At 51.7% G+C, this 19,693-nt stretch overlaps 1 protein-coding gene across 1 annotated transcript in view; it reads right to left on the bottom strand.

The window, feature by feature from the left end:
• Positions 1–19,693, bottom strand: part of ALK (ALK receptor tyrosine kinase) — a 701,082-nt gene that overhangs the window by 43,181 nt on the left and 638,208 nt on the right. Inside the window, exons 12-13 of the mRNA XM_055121497.1 lie at positions 9,081–9,243; positions 1,117–1,267 (exon numbers count right to left, since the gene is read on the bottom strand). Of these exons, the coding sequence (XP_054977472.1) occupies positions 1,117–1,267; positions 9,081–9,243 (314 nt within the window). The remainder of the gene's footprint in view (positions 1–1,116; positions 1,268–9,080; positions 9,244–19,693) is intronic.

Genomic DNA, 19,693 nt, shown 5'->3' on the forward strand with positions numbered 1-19,693 from the left:
CCCCTACCAGCTTACCCATTGCTTTGTTTCACCCCACAAAGGGGGCCTGAGGGGACAGGGTGGGGGTGGGGGCTCTGCTTTGTTCCCTGCCCAGGGCCCCACTCTCAGGAGGCTTGAGTTTCCTCTGTGGAACTAAACTGCCTCTGACACAGTGCTCGCTCCTCCTCCCCCTCCCCACCAAGGCTGCTCTGGAATAAGCTAGAATCAGCTGGAAGAACCTGTGCTCGGGCCACTGGAGCCCAGCGCACAGCCAGGACCACCAGAGGACCCTCCCTCTCCCTGGGCAGGAGAGTGGCTGGCCAGGGGCAGGGCTGGGGCGGGGCTGGGGGCGGGGCCATGAATTGGCCCCTTTTCTTCCACTCTCCAGGCCCTTTGAGACCCTCAAGGCTGCTAATAGTCTGTTCAGGGAGTTCTCCCTCCTCCTCCTCCTCCTCCCCCTTCCTCCTCCTCCTCCTCCTCCTCCTCCTCTTCCTCCTCCTCCTCCGCTGGACTCCCCAGAGGGTCGAGAGGAGCAGAATGACAGGCTGTCCCCTCCCCGGGGGTGCAGAGGGCAGCAAGCCGGGCCGGCCAGGCTACGTGTGGAAGGGCCCGAGAGACTGAGGCTGCAGCCAGAGCCGGACAGGGAGCAATGGAGCCCTGAGCCCACCTGCCCGCGGCCGGTGGCTTCAGTTGCCCCCTCCACCCCGTCCTCTGCCACCCCTGTCCGCTCGTTAGCAAATGGGGGGAGGTGGCTAGGTGGTCTCTGGCTCGGAGTTTCTGCTAAAAACTGCTCTGAGTTCCAGACAGGATGCACAATGAGGCTGTCAGGACACGCCCCTGCCGTCCTAGGGCTGAGTACCGGCGCGCTAGCGGGCCAGCTGGGGACAGGGGCGGGGGGGGTGGGGGGTCAGTTTGTACTGCCGCTGAGGTCCCCCTTTCTCAGGGGACTCTGCCCCCCATTTAACAGGTCACTCAGGAAAGCCAGGTCAGCCTTGACACCTGTGGGAGGGAGCCAGCAGTCACGACCCACCCCGCCCCTCTCTCATGCCCCCCAGTGGCCACGGAAGGGAGGGACACCGGTGCAGCTCCCTGCCAGGTCCGGGGGCTGGGGGTGGACAGGAGCCGCGCGGCACTTACGCTGGGGCAGGCGTCCTCGCCCTGCTGGCCCACCAGGATGTAGAGCGTGTCGTCCTTCTCCAGGTGGAAGATGCCCAGCACCGACACGCCGTGGGATCGCATCATGGGGCTCCTCCCGCCCCGGCCGCCGGCTGCGCCGTAGCCAGAGATGCTGCAAGGGACAGGGCTCGTGGGCTCCTGCTCGGGGGGAGGACGGGCCCGCCCCAACTCGCCGCTCCAGGGGGCTGGCGAGAAGGGTGCTTCTCCCCAGCATAGGGTGCACTCGGGCCAGAGTCATACGGTTACTGGCGGAGAACCAGTGAGGGTGAAGGAGAGAGGGTAGGGGGAGAGACAGAGGAGGGGGAGAGAAGGAGAGAGAAGGAGGAAGAGGGAGAGAGCGAGACAAAGAAAGGAGAGAGAAGAAGACAGGGAAGGAGAAGGAGAAGAGGAAGGAGAGAAGGATGGAGAGAGGGATGGAGAGAGGGAAGGAGGGGAAGGAAAGAGGGAAGGAGAGGGGGAAGGAGAGAGGGAAGGAGAGAGGGGAAGGAAGGAGAGGGGGATGGAGAGAGGGGAAGGAAGGAGAGGGGGATGGAGAGAGGGAAGGAGAGGGGGAAGGAGAGAAGGATGGAGAGAGGGATGGAGAGAGGGAAGGAGAGAGGGGAAGGAAGGAGAGGGGGAAGGAGAGAGGGAAGGAGAGAGGGGAAGGAAGGAGAGCGGCTGGGCAGTAGAGGAGAGAAGAGGGGATGGGAGAAGAGCGAGGGGCTGAGGGTTTCCTGGGTGCCGGGAGCTCCCCGCTGTGCATTTCTCTCCGGCTCCCAGCTGGAGGGACTCTTGTGGAGGCTTAGGAGCGACGTCCCTTTCCTGCCCCATCTGTAAAATGGGCACAAGGAGGGAGCTGCCTTCCAGACCCTGTGTGTGGGGGGGCATGGGTTGAGGCAGGAAAGAAGCGCTCAGTACACACTTAGCAGGGTTTGATTAAGATGGCAGGGGTCACCCCCTGCTGATGTGGAGACAGGCCACGGAGCACACGTGCTGTGGGTCAGGACACAGCGTCCCCTTGAAAAGGAGGAGGTGACAAGGACGCGTAGAGGACGTCTGCACGGCTGCAGAGCCAGGGGCTTGCTCAGTGCACTGCGCCTGTTTCCTGTGCGCAGAGCTCCCAGGCCTGGGGGACCCTTCGGACAAGGGTGACCCCAGGGTCCTGCTGCCTCCCTGTTGCCCAGCCCCACTCTGTTCCTTTCTCCAGCTTCACGGGGCGTGGCGCCTGTCTGCACGCGTTAGGAATCAAGCGGGAACTCCCTCACGGCGAACATTCTGCAGCTTATTACATTCAAGGAACCGCTCCTGGCTCCTGGCCTTGCTTTTCCCTCCCTTCTGCCTGCCTGCCTGGCGCTGACCCCCCGGGGCTGGCCTGGGTGGAGTGCAGAGCTCTGAGTCTCCAGGTGGTGGCGCTGCTGGCTCTGTGACCCCGGGGAGCAGGGGACCCGGAGAGATTCCGGCCAGTTGCAATGGCAACCAGGGGTCAGAGGCTGGGTTTACCTGCCTGTGGACAGTCCTTATTCCTGGGGGACTGATGGACGCTCATGGGGAGCTGGTCACGGCCTGCCCGGACGATGTGGGGGGGTCCTGTGAAGGGGGTCTCCTGGCCCACCCTCTGAGGCTTGAAAATCTACCATTGGAGCTTCATTCCTCTGGCAGACACAAGGGCTGGGATGCAGGAGGACCTGCGCCCGCGGCCAGGGAGTCAGCAGGGGTGGGAGAAGCCCCTCCCTCACAGCCGCCCTGAGGCAGGGACCCCCCCATCCGCTGGCTTTCCCCAGGCCTGGCCCTGCCGGTGCATTCTCAGCTGTGTGGCCTGGGGTGGCCTGTCGACTCTCTCTGAACTCCAGTTCCATCAGCGACAAAAGCAAGACTTCCGCCCGCCCCGGAAGGTCCCGGCCAGAGCTAAGTGAGAAATGACCCTTGGTTTGTGGAGAACGGACTGAACAACATCTAAGGGCTGTGCCCCAGAGAGCCGCCTGCTGGCAACTCCCTGGGTTACTTCTGGGAGGCGGAGGTGGGTACAGGGGGGGGCTCGGATTGCAGGGGCCGGGCACCCGCTGGGCTGGACTCCCTTTGAGGCTGGGAACCCTGGGGAGCTCTCGGCTGTTTTGACGCTTCTGGAGCCCCGGGGATTGTGGGTGCCCCTGGGTGTACGAAGGCCTGTCAGCCGACCCCCTCGCCTGCGTCTCCGAAGCCGTCTCCCCGCCGTCCTTTGCAAACAATTTATTTTTGATGCTTGACAAACAGCAGCCCAGGAGTGCCCCAGCCCTCGAGGGAGGGGGCAGGGCTCCGAGTGGTTCCAATTTGCTGGAAATGACAAGCTACTATTCTCCACGCGCTGAGGCTTTCATTATTATTTTTTTTCCCTCCCTGTTTGTTTTTCTTTCCCCTCATTCCGTGTCCCCTGGCCAGCCTGAGTGTTTATTGGGTTTGCGTGCTGTATTATTGACTGTGAGCTATTGTTACCTGGTGTAATTGAGTTGTGAATCTTCTTTAAATAAGGAATTAGCAGCAAATCAAAGTGGCTGCCTGCTGGATCCTGAGGTGCGAGCACGGCTGTGGGGGGCCACGGGCGGGCGTGTCTGTCTCCCCTGCCACCCTCTGGGCTCAGCCTCTAATGGCCCCGGGGGAGCAGGGTGGGCACCTTCCCTTCCCAGTCTGGGGTCTGCTCTGTGACACTGGGGTGTGACGCCCAGGAAATATTTGTGCAGACAGGGTCCCTGGGGGGTTATTTCTGTGCCCCATAGATGGGCCATTTGAACCTTCAAATGCCACCCAGGGTGTGAGGTCAGTGGTGAAGGACCAGTTGTTTCGGATGTGCTCCTTGCTGCCCAAGTTGCCTTCTGGAACATTCCAGTAGGCAAGGCTCAGAGTCTGCCCTGTCCTTTCAGCCTTTCTGAGGAGCACTGCCCTGAGGGTTTGCGGGGAAGGAGTCTCAGAGATACCTGACTACAACCCCGCCTCTGCAGGGGCCCAGGGACATCCAAGGCCACCGTGTGTGCGTGCGTGTGGTGCGTGTGTGCATGTGTGTTTGCATGTGTGTCTGTGTGTGCGCATGCGTGTGCGCACATTTGCACCTGCGTGTGTGCGTGTGTGTGTGTGGTGCATGTATGTTTGTGTGTACATATGTGTATGTATGTGTGCGTGTGCGTGTGCGCGTGTGTGTGCATGCATGCGTGTGTGTGTGTATGAGTGTGTGTGATGGTGGATCGGCCACCACTGCCCTGCTCTGATGGTCCTGCCCTGTGCTCTTGGCGTCTCTCCCTGCTGCAGACCTGCAGTGAGACCAGCGTGGGGACCCTCCATGCCCATGGGGAACTTGGCCAGCAGTCGTGGGTGGACTAGGACTGACCCCTTCAAGCCTGGTCTCTGCAAACCTCCCGCATCTTGGGGGGCCCCTACAGCTGTCTGTGGACCAGTGGGACAAGGGGTCTCGCAGCTGCCCCAGACCCCAGGAGACAGGCGGGGGTAAGTGGAGGAGACCGGCTGGCCCCGCTGTGTCCAGGTCAGCCCGCCGGGACTCGCTGGCTGCAGAGGGGCTTCTTGGCCGTGACTTCTGAGGATCTAATGACCACCCCCCGAGGACTGCAGGTGGGTCGGGCCTGTGTTTACAGTGTGGGCTGAGCTCTGGGATGAGAGCGGAGAGACAGAGGGAGAGGAAGGAGGAAGGCGAGGGAGGGAAGGAGAGAGATGGAGGAAGGGAGGAGGCGGAGAAGGAAGGAGGGAAGGATGGGGGGAGGGGAAGGTGAACACAAGGGCCATCCCCACCTCACAGAGGCAACGGCCCCCGTCCCCGTGCTGAGGTGAGGCTGGGGCTCCCCCAGCCCAGCACCCCGCACCCCCACATCCAGGCCTGTGGGAAGCCCCACACGAGCCACAGCCCAGCTCTGGGTCATCCCCTGGCCCGGCCCAGGAACCTCCGCTTGTCACGGGCGCCTGGCAGTCCTGGTCCACGCTTCTCCCCCAACCTTCAGAGACAGCAGCTGGCGCTCACTGGCCCCGCTTCTGCCCTAGCGCCACTTCTCCTGGCGAGGGCTGTCACCTGGGCCTGTCTCCGCTCTGCCCCCGTGCTTCGGCCCTCCACGCACCACCCCTCCCCCACTCACCGTCCTCCCCCATCCACCATGCTCCCCCCCCCCGCCGCCCTCCCTTCGTTCCCTGCCCCTCTCTCCTCCACCCACCAGCCTCCCACCCACCCATCACTTCTCCTCTCATCCCGTCCTTTGAGGTTGTGGACAGAGGGGTAGAAGGTGGAGCCAGCACCCAAGAAATGGCCAGTTAGGAGTGGGGGTGCTCTCCCTACATGGAGTCCCTGGCAATCCCCCCTCGCCCTCGGTGCGCTGGAGGGTTCCCTAAGTGTCGGTGCCCTTCCCTGTGCCTCTCTGACCGAGGTTGAGAATCACCAGGCCCCAGGGCACAGCCCCAGAGTGGCCCGGGGCAGCTTTCCCGAGAAGAGACACCACATGACAGGGGCCTGCACCCCCCTCTCCAGGTCTTCACGTGGGGCTCTTTCAATTTCATCTCATTAAGTGACCTTCACTTGATATAAAAACAAAACCAAAAATCATTGCTATGTGCCAGGGGCATGACTCAGGGCCCAGGCCTCGGCCCCCACACCGCGTTCTACCCCAGGCTGCACCACCGGCATGGCCTGGTGGCCCCGAGTCCCCGGTGTTCCCGGAGGCCCCAGGATCTCAGCCCCACATGCCCCACCGCCAGGCCCAAGGCCGGAACCTGCTGGCGGGCCAAGTCTTGCTGGTTGGCTGCCGTGGCCACTGCTGCGGTGAGTGACGTGAGACGGAGAAAACATCTTTAGCAAAGGACAGCTGACTTCTCAGCACAGACACTCTGCCTCGGGGACAGCGGGAAGTGGCCCGTCACGTGATTGCAGCTGCACCTTGTTACCGCGTCTCTCCCAGAATGCACCGCAAGACACACATGGTCTCACTTGGTCAGTTAGGTTAGGGGACCCAGAGAAATGATCCTTCCAGTCCCGACACTTGTCCAGGGTCAGGGGGGAGGTGAAGGCCAGGGATATCAGTTCCAGCCTTTACTGGGTTAAAAAATTCCCAAAGTTTTTCAGAACAACTCCTCCCCAAGCTCTGTACTTTCCTTCACTTTGCGGGGCTATTCCACACCCCCTCAGAAGGTCCCTTTGTTCAACGTGGCCACTTCAAAGCGTCCTGTCCACCTGGGGAAGATTCCTCGTATGTGTTTCTGAGGAGGGGCTCACAGGCGGTATGGGGGTGCTGCCATTAGCTTTCCTCAACTTTCCAAGGAGGTCCGGGGAGCCGTTTCTTGCAGCCTGGGCCCCTGTGAGTCTGCACGAACCTGCGGTGGCCACTCAGGCAGATTAGAAACTGGCTGGACCCAGATTCCGAGGTGGTTAATACGCAGTGGGCAGTGCGTCAATGAGCTTTTAATCAGTGCAGCCTGGCTGGCCGGCCAACGCGTGCCAATCACAGGCCCTTCAGAGGGGGTCAGAGGACACCCTTGAGAGCAGAGTCAGACAGGATGTAGTCTGGGTGTCGGCCCGTGCCCAGACACCCTCCAGCACTGCTCCCCCGCCTCTGTGTTTGTTGCTTTGCCCGTTCACCAGAGGGCACCTCGCATGTTCCAGGACTCTGATGGCACTTGGCATCTTTTCAGCCAGCTGCCAGGTGGCAGTAACCCCTTCCTCTGCCTTTCAGAGATCAGGGGAGGGGCTTTGAAGAGGGTCTCCGGGAAGGAAATACAGCCCCAAAGGGCTCCGTTGCCCCTACCCCGCCCCCAACACACACACACACACACACACACACACACACACACACACACACACAGTGGCTTAGAGCAGTGAGGTGATGGGCTTAGTTTGTCCTCGGTAGGAAAGAGACATGGGGCCCGGTGGGGGTGTTCACTGTGGCGCCTCTGCCCTCCTGGCATCCCCACTCTGCTTTCTGGAGAGGGGTGTGTGTGATTCCTAGGCACACCCCCCACCTTGCCTGTCCTTCCGGTCTCCTGCTTGCGTCGTAAAGCCCAGGTGTGAGGTAGCAGAGGACACCCAGAACTTGAGGCTAGCGGCCCCTGGGGTCAAATCCCAGCTGTGCGGCCTTCTGTCTGCAGCCCAGCTGCTCTGGTCCATGGAGTTGTTCAGACACAGGGAAATGCCAACAGGAAGGACCCCAAGCCAGACGTGTCTCTCTTACTGCCAAGAAGGGCAACACCCCAGCCCTGCCCCAGCCCTGCCCCAGCCTTCACCCCTTCTCTCTGGGACGGCGCATGAGCCCTGGCAATTCAGCCCCCGCTGGAGGGGCTGACTTCACTTGCCGCCACAGTGTGGAGGGGGCAAGGGCAAGGGTGTCATAGCCACTTCCTGGGTGCACTTGGGGACCACCTGATTGCATCTTAATCCTGTTAGTGCATCTCTCCCCGAATCCACTGGAAACACTCAGGACCTTCTCTGAAACGCACTTACATGGAGGCTCCCAACACGTGCTGCGGCCCCAGAGGACAGGGCAGCTCAGCTTGGGGACCCCCTTTCTTTGCCCGGGCACTGAGCACTGCTGGGGCTGGGGTTCCAGGGGGTGGAGGGAGACACTCTCTGCTCACCACATTTGGACTCTGGGAGGATCGCACCTCGAAGTGTGGACTGTATGGTGCTGGGGAAGTCCTCAGCCTCAGTTTCCTATTCGTGAAACGAAGACTCTGGCTCTGTCCTTGCCGGGACAGAGATCACAGTCTGGACAGTGGTTGGGGATCTGGGCTAATCTGGAGACCTCGAGGGGCGGCCTTCACCTCACTCAGGAAGTTGTTGGGAAGCCAAAGGTAGGAGCTCATGCTTGGGGACACCCAGTGGCCCCCGGGGTGTGAACCACTGGGCTAACCTGGCCTTGAGCTTCACTTGGGGCCGAGGCCTCAGTGACCTGGGGAGTCAGCCTGGACCCCTTAACCCAGGAGGACCCTGGAGTGGGGGTAAGAATGGAGACCGATGGGGCTGGGGCGATAGCACAGCGGGGAGGGCATCTGCCTTACACACGGCTGACCCAGGTTCGAGTCCCAGCATCCCTTATGGTCCCCCAGCAACACCAGGAGTGATTCCTGAGTGCAGAGCCAGGAGTAACCCCTGAGCATCGCCGGGTGTGACCCCCCCCCAAAAAAAGAATGGAGATGGAGACCGAGATTTTTTTTTTAACTTTTGGGTCACACCCGGCAATGCACAGGGGTTACTCCTGGCTCTGCACTCAGGAATCACCCCTGGCGGTGCTCAGGGGACCATATGGGATGCTGGGAATCGAACCTGGGTCGGCACGTACAAGGCAAACGCCCTACCCGCTGTGCTACTGCTCCAGCCCCAGAGATGGGTTTTACAGCTGACAAGAGAAGGCCCAGGGAGGGGAGCTCAGGTACCGTTGATCTTCCAGCACCGAGTTTTGTTTCTTAAACGTTTGGGCACGAGGTGCCTCTCCACATGCGAACACCATGAGTAAGACTCAAAGACTGCTCACCAGCTCTGTAATGATGACGAACACAGGCAAAGAATGTTCTAGGGGCCGGAGAGAAACTACAACAGGGAAGGTGCTTGTCTTACGTGTGGCTGACCTGGGTTCAATTCCCCAAATCCCACAGGGTCCCCCAAGTACTGCCATGAGTGAGCCCTGAGAGGAGAATCAGGAACGAGCCCCGAGCACTGTCAAGTATGGCCCCTAAACAAACAAAAACCCGCAGAGTGTTCCAGTGAGCTGCTGGGTGCACAGGGTCTCCACAGGTGGGGTGTGGACTGTGTGGATGGAGGGTCCAGCTTCCTCTGTGGCCACTGACCCACCCCCTCAGCTTCCCTTCTGCAGCCCTGACGGACCCATGAGCCAGAGTTGGCCCCTCTGAGCTCCACAGTGCCTGGGCACGCGCAGCAGGAACCCCGTCTCCTCAGGTGACCGCACCCCGGCCTCCTCCTCCCCGGTACGTACCTGTAGGTGTCGGTGGCCGGCACCTTCCAGGTCTGGATGCCCTTCAGGGGCCCCTCGCTCCCCACCAGCACGCTCAGGTTGGAGTTCCGGTAGGCATTGTTGCACTGGGCCTGTGTGGGGCCGTGGGGTCCGCTGGCCCCGCACGTGGTGAACAGCCAGTGTACTGCGGCACAAGAGAAGAGGTTGTCACTCACATACTCAGCTGGCCCTGCTCCTGTCCTCCTCACGCCTCCACAACTGACGGGGCGCTATCTCCTCCCTGGCCATGGAGCATGTTCCCACAGACTGTCAGGGCAGGGGCAGGGCAGGACCCACATGCTAGTCACTCCAACGGGAACTTCCGGTTGAGGATCTTCTATGTGCCAGACTCTGTCTGGGTCTGATCCACGGGGGAGGGATATGCTAGCTGTCTCGCCGGGGAGCATGAAAGCACAACATGGAGTCCAAAATGGAGTCACTCTCGTCACCAGAAATTTACATGCTTTGGTCTCTTAGAAATGGAATCTTAAGCCAGACCATTGGGAATTGCCACAATGACCCCTGACAGAGCCCTGATCACCCCGAATGGGGAACCTACTGGGTGTACCAACCCCTCCACAGCACCCGCCATGCCTTGCACAACCTCCTTGATCTGGCTCCCTTCTAGCGAGCACTTTCCTCTTGTACAGCTCCTCAGAGCTCTTTCCCATCTGCTAGATTGGATGCTGCCCAATTTGAATATAGTTTCACTCAAATACGTTTATCTGAGAAATAAAATTTAAAAAATTTTCAATATGCCTCTGCTAATCTTTTAGCAATGGGATACAACAAAGAAATTGGACAAGAAGAAAAATGTGTGTGTGTGTGTGTGTGTGTGTGTGAGTTAGCATACAGATCCCTTAAGATTGATACAGAGTCACTCTGTAGACCCCCTTCCAAGCCTAGGGCACCTTTATCACCTATTGGTGTAGAAACCTGGGTGAGTTCCTTCATCTATAGAAGAGGCTGGTTGGTGTAAATGTTAAGGAAACCAAGGGGTCGAGAAAGATGTGGTAAAATCCCAGACTCTCCAAGTACAAGTTGGGTCAATGACTGTAGCCTTCCAGAATAACCTGGGATCCCCACTTCTGCTAGACCTCTGCTGGTCTTACTTGGGGTTCACCCTTCCTCTTCATAAGCAACTGGGTTTTATGTATGACAATGAAAACAACTTAGGAGCTCTCAAGACAATAGAGGGAGTGACGATTGGGAGGCTGCCCCTTGTCTCTTAGCTTGCTTTGTGACTTTTCCTTTTCATACCCCTCACTGCTCTGTTCTCTGTTGAAGAACCCAGAATATTTAGGTGGCCTTCTGGGGGTACCTCGGAAATACTCAGCACCTCCATCCATGTCCCCCACGCCCCACCCAATGGGCCAGTTCTCAAACATTCTATCTTTGAGTCAGGCTCTATCTGAAGGCCACACTTGTAATATTTTTACAACCTAGAAAAACTTTGAAGAAACTGTGCTCCCGATAAAGTACTTCCACTGAAAATATACCAACCCCATTATAAGATTAGAGAAATTATTTCTCTTGAAATAAATTAGGTTGGATTCTACCTACAGAAAATGATGGGGAAATTAATGTGGGTGTAGCAGCTTTGTTCACTTTAATGTTCAAGTGAAATCTTTTGGAAGACTTTCAACAAATTTAATGTGGCAGATATGAAAGGTTATTAAATTGGTAATTATAAGTAGTCAGATTGAGGTTATACCGGGAAGCCTTGATAATCCGAAAACTAGGCCAGTTGTGGGGTGGGGGTGGGAGCAATGCAGATGCTGCCATGAACCCAAGGTCAAGTGACTCATGTTCTGGTGGAGATTCCAGCAGACGCTGCACCATTCCTGACACATCCCAGTTGCGTTTTTTTCTCCTTGATGAAGGTGATTGTGACTATTTAGTTTCTGAAGGTCATTTTAGGCAAGAAGGGTAAAATGGAGATGATCCATTCTTTTTCAGCATGACCAGCTCATTGTGAACTTGATGATTTCTTGGTAACCTGCTAATTTCAAGGAATAACTCTTTGCTGAAAGCATTTACTAATGCTGGTCTTGTGTCCAGCCCTTTACCTGCTCTGATGCTCAAATTCATACATCTCGACTGTCTCTGAGGAAGGTGCAATGGTCATGCCAACAAGAATACCTGAGTTACTATGCAGCTGTTAGGAGAGATGAAGTCATGAAATTTGCTTATAAATGGATAGACATGGAGAGTATCATGCTAAGTAAAATGAGTCAGAAAGAGAGGGACAGACATGGAGGGACTGCACTCATTTGTGGAATGTAGGGTAGCATTACATGAGGCTGACACCCAAGGACGGTAGATACAAGGGCCCGGGGGATTGCCCAATAGCTGGAAGACTGCTTCACGAGTGGAGGGGAGAAGGCAGATGCAATAGAGAAGGGACAACTAAGAAAATGTTGGCTGGAGGAACCAGTTGGGATCGGAGATGCATGGCAAAAGTAGATAATGGACCAAACATGATGACCTCTCAGTGTCTGTGTTGCAAGCTATAATGCCCAAAAGTAGAGAGAGAGTATGGGGAATATTGTCTGCCATGGAGGCAAGGGGAGGGTGGGAAAGGGGGGTATATCCGGGATATTGGTGGTGGGGAATGTGCACTGGTGGAGGGACGGGTGTTTGATCATTGTGAGATTGTAACCCAAACATGAAAGCTTGTAACTATCTCATGGTGATTCAATAAAATTAAAAAAAAATAAAAACAAACAAACAAACAAAAACCCAAGAATACCTGAGTTTGGGGGCATCTTTATCACATATTGGTGTGGAAACCTGGGTGAATTTCTTCATTATAAAAGATGTTGGGTTGGTGTGAGGGTTAAGGAAACCAAGGGGTGGGACAAGTCATGGTAAAATCCCAGACTCTCCAAGCACAAGTTGGGTCTGTGACTCTAGCCTATGCCCAAGAGACACAAAGGCTGCCCATTAAAAAGTGGTCAAGGGGACTTCTGTGAAATCTCTAGATCCTTGGCCAAGAGCACCAAGTATGGAAACCCAGTGATTTGGGGATGATGGTAGAGGGCAATGAGAAAGAACGGGAGTTGAAAGATCTCCATCTCATCACACTGTTTGCCATGATCTCTACCTCCTTGAAGCCTAGAGAGACAGTTTGTTTACAAATGTCTAGGTCTGAGCCTTGGTTTAAGCCTACAGCAAATAGCTTAGGATTGAGCCAGCTCATTATAGACACAGGAAGACAGTTGATGCTATGCTGTATAACATGGGAGTTAATTGACTCCAAAATAATGTTTACTCATGGCATCCATATTTATTTGACTTAAGACTCAGTTGCCCTTAGTTACCAGCACTCCAAGAGCAGAGTCCTGATGAGGGACTGGATCCATCCAGGACAAGCTGTGAGCTACCCTGGCATTGAAGTGGAACAGTCCAAGCACCATGATGCTTAACTATAAGTTAAGAGCACAGTCATGGACAAACTCTTCCATGACCCAAAAAGAGGTAACTGAATAAAGACCCTGCTGGGGTTAGGAAAGACTAACCTGGCCTGAGGACTGTGGTCTGGAACATATAATGAGATGTCCCCAGAAAAAGCCAACTTTAAGCTTAATATATCTCTTACTGTGTTCATACAAAAAGGACATTGCTAAATCACTATACCACTGTCATCCTATTGTTCGTCAATACACGAGCGGGAACCAGTAACATCTCTATTACACTCAGCCCTGAGATTTTAGCCGCCTCTCCTTACTCGTCTTTCCCAACGTTTGGAGGCTCTTTTAGGGTCGGGGAGTGAGACCTATTGTTACTGTTTTTGGCATACCGAATACACCATGGGGAGCTTGCTAGGCTCTATGGTGCAGGCGGGATACTCTTGGTAGCTTGCCAGGCTCTCCAAGAGGTATGTATATATCTGTTACTGTATTTGGGATATGAATACGCCATTGCTAAATAAACCATGCAAATGGCATAAAGGAAAGAGAAAAGCAGTATAGGATTACTAGTGCCTGATGGGATTGGGTGTGCCTCATTTGCACTGTTGTGAGAGTGGCTCAATAAACTTTAAGCTCCCTTGGGGAGCAGCTAGGACAACCCAGTGTTATCCAACACATATCGATTCTTGAGTGTGCTGAAGAAGAGAGTTTCTAGCTTCAGTCTAAGTTAATAAAATCATTGTTACGAAGCTTATGAGGTGTTCCCAGAAACACCAGACTTTAAGGCACCATAGGGTGGATACTTGATGAGGTAGGAAGGAGAGCATGAGCTTTGATCCATATGGGCCAAGGTTTTTTATACTGGATTTCACCCCCCAGCTAGCTCTTAGATAACCTCTTGAGCCTCAATTTCTTAATCTGAAAAATGTGAGAGCTTAGAAAAATCTCTATGTTTTTTGGAACCTTTTGAAAGAGTTAAATTATTGTGGGCTGGAGAGATCCTACAGGGCTCAAGGCACTTGCCTTGCATGCGGCTGATCTACATTCGATCCCCAGCACTTCAGATGGTTCTCCAAGCCTGGCCGGAAGTGAGCCCTGAGTGCAGGGTGAGGAGTGAGTCCTGAGCACAGCTGGGCATTGCCCAAAATAAAAACAGAAAAAGAATGAAATGAAGGCCTAAGCACACACTAGAGATGCACAGTGAGTAGTTTAGAAAGTACGCAACTTCCAGTCCAGTTTCTGACTGTGGGGAGCAACATTTATATTCCCCATCTCCTAAAGGAGGACTCCCAGGCCATTTCTCAATCAAAAACTTAACTTTACCCCAACTCAGCACACGTATGAGTCTCAGGTGGGTCCTGTACACATCCTTCGTTTATATTTTCTGGTTGTCTGATGGAAAGGCCCAGAGAGGAGCCTCCTAGCTGGATCCCTAGAGCAGAGGGTTTACTGTCTAGGTCAGAGCCATGGTTCATCTGGAAGAATCTTGTTCCTCCCAGCTACCTTCCAGACACGGTGTTTCCCCCAAATCCCTCGATGGACACGATCCTTATGAATCTGCACAGAGTTACAGGAACCAATTTCTGTTTCCCATCAGCATTTCTGCTGAGGGATCTGGGCCATGTGAGTTTGCTGCCTAGTAGACAAAGGTTTCCTGCTTTGTACACATGAGGGTTTATCTTAGGTTTCCTTCTGTTCAATCCTTTTGCTCATTCTCTCTGGAATCTCATATATCACAGAATGTCACAGCAAGATGTGTGACATCTTGGAGAGGACTAAACCCAGGGGCTCCCGTAACCCCAGAGAATACAGGCACCAGGGCTGAAGAGTCACTCGCAGAAGATTCTAGGGGGATGGAATCCCTGTATTACATGAAACATCCTTTTAGGAAGTCAACCAGATTTGTAAAGGAGTGCTATGTACTTTGTTGTTCAGATGAAGAGTCTCAGAGAAGGGAAGTGATATTTCTGAGTATATCAGTGTGGGAGAAAGATTCCCACCTGGGGGTTCCTCCCTCTCTCCAAGGATCCTTTGGTGATGACTGAACCCTTGTCACCTTTCTGCTCTGAAGAGTTCCAGCCTTCCCAGATTATTCCAACATGAGATCTGGGTTCCCTGTGATTCCCCACAGTATTTTATTCCATATTAGGATCTGTTAGTTGAGATAAGATCATCAGATTTGTGGGTCCTGTGGGTTGGCTAAGCCTTATCAAGGCCTCCTCTTATAAGGGGCCACTATGATTTGATTTATTTCTTGTGTTTTTTGGGGGTATCCCAAACCTCTCTCAGTTAAACACAGGGCTGACCTTGATGGCTAAAGACTGGAATAATTTTCAGGCCATGAACTCAGGTGGGCTATTTCTTGGAGCCTGATATGCCCATAACTGCTATGGACCAAGAGGTGTTCATAGAAAGTCCTGGAATAGGATCCTCTGAAGCAACGGGATCTGGCAGTTCCTTCAAGCAGTGTAGGGATAAGAGCAAGTCTAAGGTAAGGTGAATGGAGTTAGAATCATGAGAGGACCTGCACGCACCCACACCCACTGGGTTGGCTTTCAGAAGTGTGTCTGTTGGTGGAAGGAACTTGCACAATGGTGGGAGAGCTGGTCCAACACGGCAGGGGAAGAGAATTCACCAGGGAGGCTCCAGGGGCAGGAGGAGCTGTGGGGACCTTTGATCTCTAGGGAGGGATCTTCTAATTCCTGGCTTGTTTCCTGCTTCTGGGTGTGTGTGTGTGTGTGTGGAACCTCGGGAAGAGAGTTGATTTTGACTGCATCCTTGGCAAGCCAGCCATGGCACATTAACGCAGGTTTTCAATGCCTTTACCAGTTCTGCAGGCAGTTACAATTTTCTCTTGAACAAGCAGGAAACCTAAGTCTAGAGAAGCCAGTGACATGCCTACAATATATGGGGTGAAGAGCCGGTCAAGCCAACCCTGGGACTTCAGCACAGATCAAGTTCAAGTTCATGGCTTGGAAAGGTACTAGAATCACCAGTAAATCTGCATGCAACCTCTCTGAGTCCATTTTTCTTTTCCTTTCTTTTTTTCCATTTAGAAGTGAGCCTAGGAAGGGAGACAGTATAGGGCTTCAGTCCCTGGCCACATATGGTCCCTAAGCGTCACCATGTATAACCCTGGTGGGCCCTGAGCACAGCTGGGGTAGCTCTAGAGATCCTGCAGGACCAGGCCAGCACTACATTCTTGGTCCTTTATACCGAACTGCCAGTTTGGATGACTGAGAATTACCAGAAGTCTTTTGAACACTGGCTTTTGAGCACTGGCTGGGAGGTCCCTCCCAAACCCCCAAAATAAGGTGCCAGGAGAATAGTATAGAAGTTAGGAAACATGCCTAGCATGCTTCTGACCTTGGTTTGACTCCTGGTACCACATAGGCTCCAAGCAGGACTGGGTGAAACACTGGAGGCCCTCAAGTACCACCAGCTATAGCCCTACAGGCCCCTGGGCACTGCCCGGAACTTAGAGATTTCCCCATGCTTTTGGGGTGGCCTGGTAATTCCTGGAACCTCAGGGACTGAGCAACTCCTCATCCTCAGGCCCTTTCACCGAACCACTGGTCCAGTGGGCCAAAAATCGCTGATGGGACTTCCAGACCTCCTAGGTATGCCATAGGGCCCCCAAATAATAAAATAAATAAAAAGGAGCATGAAGTTCAGTTAAAGCCAGGAGAGGTCATAGCAAGGTTGTTCAGACCCAGAGAGTAGCCAGGTCGCCATTGCAGGAACAATGGGAATCTTAGGATACCTTGGGAAGTGGGATTACAACTCCAGAAAGTTCCCAGTGGCCCCAGTCAGGACCCAGCAAGTATGGGTGTTAGGGGCCACAGGCACTGACAAGCCAGGAAGCCAGTGATCAGTGTCAGGGGAGTTGTGGGGAGCAGGAGGTGCCAGAAAGGACTTTGGTAACTGGAATGCTTTCAAGTCAGAAGCAGGTGTATGACAGGGGCAGGGTAAGAAGTCATATGGCAAAATCTTGGTGTTCAGAGAGAAGATCTGGGTCTTAGTGATACCAGATCAGCATGACTCTGAGCTGTGGGTCTGAGGACGAGGGTCCTTATATTATTCCCAGCTGGGAACCCAGGGTGGCCTCCTGCCCTAGCTCTCTGTTGCTATAGGAGGTATCAAAGTTCCTAAGGAGGAGACTTGAGGGCAGGTAGGGGAAGGAGGAAGCCTGACTACTTCCTCTTCTCTTCAAAGAATCCAAAAGGATGGCACTAAAATTCATTTATGAAAGGAAATAAACAAAAAGAACATCTCTGTCTTGTGTTTACTTATAGCTCACACTGGGAGCCCAGTTTAGCACTAATTCACATCTCAAGAGCATAAAGCGCCAACAAACATTCACATACTGATTGGTTATAGACAGCTGAGTAAAGAAACTCCATTAAGTGCTAGGTTTCACTTTACATTACAGCACCCTCTGAAAGGAAACAAATCAATTAGGAATAGCCAGAACAATTCTAAGAAAGATAGGCTAGATGGTGATTGTACTGGTTTTATTACTACGGCAAAGCCATCTCATCTACTTAATTCAATGTAAAGAAATAAAGCCTAATATGAAGGACAGTAGGTTCTCAACCATCACCATTTGTCACAATGATAAAGATCGACTCCTCCTGAAGATCTGTAGGGTGTTACCATGCAGGACACCGCTGACATATGTGGATCTGTGCGCCATTTGGATTCTAGACCACAGACTTGGATTTATCTCTATTTGGCGGTGGAGCCGATTTCAGGGCAGCAGTGGCAGATAGACCCCGTTTAGTGGCCATCTTAGATCCCATTAGTGAAAACCATGGTTCAAACCTAATGTGACCATTTACTTTCCATAAACACAAACAACGCCACTCCTCATAATAAATGGGGAAAACTATGCATTGTTTGAGTACATGATAAAATTAATTTTTTTTCTCTCCTTGGGGATGGAGAGATAAGACTCTTGCCTTCCTGGTGGCTGCCACAGCTGTAGCTCTGGCTTGAATCCCTGACACACGTATGGTCCATTGACACAGCTAGGGGTCACTTATGTCTGAGTACAAAGCTAGGAATATCTCCTGACCACGTTGGCCCACCACCCACACCTCTAAATAGAATTAATTTTTTGTCTTATTAGGGCTAAATTAAAAAAAATACACATATCTTCGAAACCATGAAGTTAAGATATTTGCACAGTCTCAACTTTTCACATAACAAAACAGTACACCCTTCTAGTTATATGGTCACAGTCTTTTCTTTGGCTTCGTTTTTTCTTCTGACGTTAGAAATTGCTGAAGCAAATGCCTAGGTTCATTTTTTTAATTGGAGATCGCAAAGGTATGAAATTAAAAATTATATCCTATTTTCTTATCTAGTAGTTGTGACATATTTATGAAGACATACTTCATCTCATTTACTGCTTGGCTACCCAGTGGTACAGGCCATACACAGAAGCAGGCCAAATGCTCAATTCTTTGTCCTTATTTAGTTTTCAAGATAAAAACTGATTACCTTCTCTTGAAGTTGATCAATGAATTGACTGGATGTAATTATAAATTGGTGCATTTAAACATATTTTTGATTTTTAATCAAGCATCATTATTTCCTCCAGACTCTCCAATTGTCCCATTTTTGGTCAGTGGTAACTTCCTGAGTCTTTTGCGTCTCTACACTCAGGTAGGACAAATGGGCTCAGAATCAATCATTTTTCTCAAAAGTCTTTTAAAAATAATGAAGAATAAAGCATCCTTAAGGGTACAAATTTGGGTACTATAGATATTTACTGCCACTGGGTTAGTGATCATTTCTAGAATTCTTTAGTAGAAAGAATTGTAAATATATGTAAGATATGAGCATGAACATACGTACATGGAAAGATGTACAATGTACTCAATGCTCCCTCACCAGCTCACACTGGTCATTTCCTTTCAAATTCAGTCCACAGGCTTTTAAACACCCCTAGGACACACACTACATCTGTATCTCTTTATGACACAGAGAATCATGGTGGCTCTTGGTACAAAAATGATGGTAGGTGTAGAATATTTTGCAATTGCTCACTATATTCTTTATCATAGACATTATAGTATTAGAATAGCAATATTACTACAACATTCTAATCAATATAGAAGGAGAACAATTTTTTTTCACATGTGCTCCTAATTCTCTTGTAATTTATTGAATATCCTGTATTACTGTTTTAACATCTTTTAGTTCATTAAATTATATTTTTGGAGATTTTTGAGATTCCACGAGTAAATCCAGAGCCTCAGGCATGCAAAAAACAATTGAAGTTACACTTTTTCTGTGCTGTTTGGACTTCCTGCCATAAACAAGATACTCTTTCTGCTCTTTTCCTAGTTAATCTTAGTTCTGGAAGAGTTATGTGTTTTATGCTCAGAACAGTCATTGTGATCTAGCTAACTCATTTGGGTGGTCTACATTTTGTTTCAAAGTAGCTTTTTTAGGAAGGACTCAGGGGACCAGTAATCTCTGAGTTCTTGGGTACTAAGAATATTTTTTCCCCTTAAGTATATTAAGCATCTTGCTCAATTTTCTTCTGCTATAAAGTATGACTGCCAAAATCTCTGATGTAATCTAAATTTCATTCTCTAATAAATCACTTGCAGTTTTTGTTTATATGCCAAAAGTGTTTTATTCTGTTCCTCTTCTTTAAGGTCCAGCAATTTTACTAGAATATCCTTTGATTTTGCTCATTTTGAGCTAGCTTTCTCAGACATATAGTGTACTCTCTTACTAAAAGATTTTGATTTAAATGTGTTTTGTTCCCCTTCTTTAGTCTTCTTCCTCTTTCTTTGTCTTGGGTCTTCTTTTCCCATATTTGATGCCATATTTTTTAAAAAAAATTTTATCCCTCTCGTCTATTTTCTATAAGACATTTTCTGTTGTGTGTATTTGTGCTAGCATTCTTTTAAACTTAGTCTTCTTTAGTAAAATTAATTTCTCCTTTTACTTCAAACTATTTTCAGAGTTCTGCAACATAGGTTCTTATCTTTTAAAATACTTATTTATGTTGTTTTTCATGTCCTGTATTATTGTTTTAACATCATAGTTCATTAAATTACATTCTTGGAGATTTTGGAGATTCTATGAGTAAATCCAGAGCCTCAGGCAGGAAAAACACATGCTTTACCACTGAGCTGCATATCCAGCTCTTCTTTGACAGGT

Source organism: Sorex araneus, chromosome X (genome assembly GCF_027595985.1).
Source record: "Sorex araneus isolate mSorAra2 chromosome X, mSorAra2.pri, whole genome shotgun sequence".
Lineage (NCBI taxonomy): Eukaryota > Metazoa > Chordata > Mammalia > Eulipotyphla > Soricidae > Sorex > Sorex araneus.